At 45.4% G+C, this 3,393-nt stretch overlaps 1 protein-coding gene across 2 annotated transcripts in view; it reads right to left on the minus strand.

The window, feature by feature from the left end:
- VMA21 (vacuolar ATPase assembly factor VMA21) overlaps positions 1-3,387 on the minus strand; it is a 7,606-nt gene extending 4,219 nt beyond the window's left edge. Inside the window, exon 1 of one of the 2 annotated variants that reach the window (XM_017848141.1) lies at positions 3,229-3,387. In XM_017848141.1, the coding sequence (XP_017703630.1) occupies positions 3,229-3,338 (110 nt within the window). In that variant the 5' untranslated portion in view covers positions 3,339-3,387. Of the gene's footprint in view, positions 1-2,894; positions 3,166-3,228 lie in introns of those variants that run through there. The other variant, XM_017848142.1, reaches the window with a different exon arrangement.
- Between the last annotated feature and the right edge of the window lie 6 nt (positions 3,388-3,393).

Raw genomic sequence — 3,393 nt, forward strand, 5'->3', positions numbered from 1 at the left:
AAAAAAAAAAAAAAAAAAAAAGTCAACTACACAGGGACAGAGAATAAAACAGTAGTTACCATGGGGGTGGGGGTGGGAGGCTGAAGGGGAGGAAATAGGGAGATGTACATCAAAGGACACAAAGCAGTAGATATATGGATTAACAAGTCTAGATATCTAACGTACAAGAGGACTACAGGCAATAAAGTTGCATGGTATTAGGGACTTTCGTAAATAAGATTTTAGCTGCCTCTGGTCACACACACACAAAAGTATGTGAGATGACAGATATACTAATCTGCTTCACCATAGTAATCATTTTACTATATGTATGCCATAACATCATGTTGTGAACCTCAAATACACACAATGAAATTTATTTTAAAATAACCTGAACAAAAGACCCACAAAAACATTGAGTAAAATATATATTAAATATAACCTCATGCCTATTTCTTGATCACATGCTCTGCACATGTGGGAGAAATTAAATGTTTATTGCTGTTAAAAAAAGTTCTAATATTTTATTTTGGTACTTAAATGGATCATCTAACAGGCCTCATTTTGATTACTGAGCTATATAACTCTCATTTAATATACATAAGCTCCCTTAAACTGTTTCCTACTAGTAAATATTTAGAGGAATTTATTGTGTAATCCTCATGAAGAATATGAGTGTCTGCAGTGCAGAATCTACAAAAAATACAAAGAGTCACTAATTGGCCAATTCTTTTGTGGACCCTAAAAAAAGCACTTGACTTTGGTGTTTCTATGGTGAGTAAAGAAGTATGTTTTAGGAATCCAACTTTCAGATTATCTAACTTGTTAACGGAAAAGAAAGGAAGTGTTAACTGATTGTTTTGTTCTTTACATGACCTCTCTTGAGTATCTAATATCTGGCCTGGCTTTTACAACGTTTATTACTGAAAAGATGATGTAACACCATAAAAATGTTTTAAAATAAACAAAATCACTTATAATCCCACCACCCAAATATAACCTTTCTACATGTTAATTTCTAGCCCCCACACAATCTATACACAGCATACCTTAATAATTTATAGCTAATTCCTTCTCACTTCTCTCTTTACCTCAAACTTCAAAAATGTGACTACTTTTCTGTGTTGTGACCTCACTAATATGGGACTAAGCATTAAGCCAAAATGTACATACAAACTTTTGAAAACTAGCAAACTTCCTCTACTGTTTATAGGACATTTTCTCCTTGGCTTCCAGCCACAAGGGCTGTTGGTTTTGCTGACACAAGCCACCTTGGGTAAAATCAGTGGCTTATTCCAAGACAAAGCAACTAATGCTATTCAATTGCTTTATCCTATGTATCTTTGGGTGTTACTGAGCAGAGATTTGTTGGAAATGAGGAATGAGAAAGGCTGGAATTAAAGTTGTCCTCACATAAAGGAAAACGTTCAGGATGAACCTTACTCTGCCTCCATTTATAACACCACCTAGTTTTCCCACTTCATACAAACTTCTGCAGCCAACATTGAGCAGACAGAGCCTACCACATTCCCTTCTGTAGCAAGTAAGACAACAGGAATTCTTTCTTCCACAGCCAAAATTTCACTGCAAATTCCATTAGGAAACCGGAATCAGTCTAGAAGGACTATGCTCTAAGTGTATCTAATAAAAATATGTTAGTATTCTCATAAATAAATAATTTTTAAAAATCCCACACTGAGGCTGGATAAAGAAAATGTGGTACATATACACCATGGAACACTATGCAGCCATAAAAAAGAATGAGATCATGTCCTTTGCAGCAACATGACTGGAGCTGGAGGCCATTATCCTAAGCAAATTAAGACAGGAAAAGAAAACCAAATACTGCATGTTCCCATAAATGGGAACTAAACAACAAGAACAGATGGACACTAGGAGAGGAACAACAGACACTGGGGCCTACTTGAGAGTGCAGGCTGGGAGGAGGGAGAGGATCAGAAAAAATGCCTATCGGGTACTACGCTTATTACCTGGGTGACAAAATTATCTGTACACCAAGCCCCTGTGACATGCAGTTTCCCTATATAAACCTGCGCATGTACTCATGAACCTAAAATAAAAGTTAAAAAAAAAAAACCCACAATGACCCTGTCGGAAAGAGAAAGCATCACAGCGCTCCAAAGATCGTGGGCTTTGGAGTCAGTGAGCTTGAGCTTGCTCAAACGTTAGCTTCAATTACTTTGTCGCCTAATTCTCTAATCACTCATCCTCAGTTTCAAGTCACTTACCCTCAATTGCAACCTCTTCAAAATTGGGAAATCAAGCAGTCAGATAAATTAAGAATTCAGATAATGTATCTAAAGCACGTGAAATGAGCCTGGTATACAGTAGGTCTTAACGAATGGTAGCTAACTCCCTCACCACTACCTTGCCTACTGAGGTGGGCCAGAACCACCTGCTCTCTCATACATCCCTTCAACTCAGCCACCAGCCTCTATCTTACTGATTCCCCAAGTGAAGCAGTTCCACACCAGGGGAACTATTCCCTTCTACTCCTTCATTCCTACGGCAAACATTTATTAAGCCCCGACTATGCAGGCCCCCTAGGGAACACGGAGATGAAGGAGACCGCGTTCCTGTCTCAGAAGGCTGACCCTGCGGTAATGAAAGAGACTGCAATATAGACGATACCGAGAGGAAGTGCTAGGATAGAAGCATGAGCTGAAGGCCCACTGACCTATTCCCCATGACCCCGGATCCCTTGTTCCAGAGCGAAAGGTCGGGACCGGGCGTTTAGACATCTCAGGCCCCACCTGCTTTCCCCGCCCCGCTCCCTGCGACCAGGTCCCCGGAGTCCAGACCTCACGCCCACCCATTCAGCTAGGGCCTTCCCTCAGGCCCTGCTGCATGCTGCGGCCAGTCCGCCTCGCGGTCCTGGCCCCGCTCAGGGCTACCTGAACTCAGGAGGCTGCAGTGCGTTCAGCGCCGCTTTATCCGGGCGCTCCATGGTGTAGCCGTGCCGGCACAGGCGCTCGGCGGCCGAGCTGGGCTCGACGGCCGCGCTCAGTAAGCTCCGCGGGTGAACGGTCTAGGCGGTTCGCACCGGAAGTAGTGGTTCGCGCCGGAAGTGCCGGTTCGCGCCGGAAGTGTCGGTTCGCGCCGGAAGTGTCGGTTCGCGCCGGGCGGCGGGCCACAGTACGCAGGCGCGGCGCGGCGCGGCGACGCAGGGCTGTGGCAGGCGCGGGCGCGGGCGCCGGCGGATACTGGGCGGGCGCACACATGACTTACCGGCAGTGGCTCCGCGCCGTGCGCCCTGCCAGGAGGGGCCTGTGCTCGAGGAGCAGGCCTGGCGAGTAGCCCAGCCACTCCACGTTGAGCCGGGACTTGCCGCGCAGCATGGTCCTCCTGGGCGGGCGGCAGCTACGCCGCCCCCTGAGCTCGGGCGAACACTTG

This window comes from Rhinopithecus bieti, unplaced genomic scaffold (assembly GCF_001698545.2).
Source record: "Rhinopithecus bieti isolate Rb0 unplaced genomic scaffold, ASM169854v2 scaffold_31521, whole genome shotgun sequence".
NCBI lineage: Eukaryota > Metazoa > Chordata > Mammalia > Primates > Cercopithecidae > Rhinopithecus > Rhinopithecus bieti.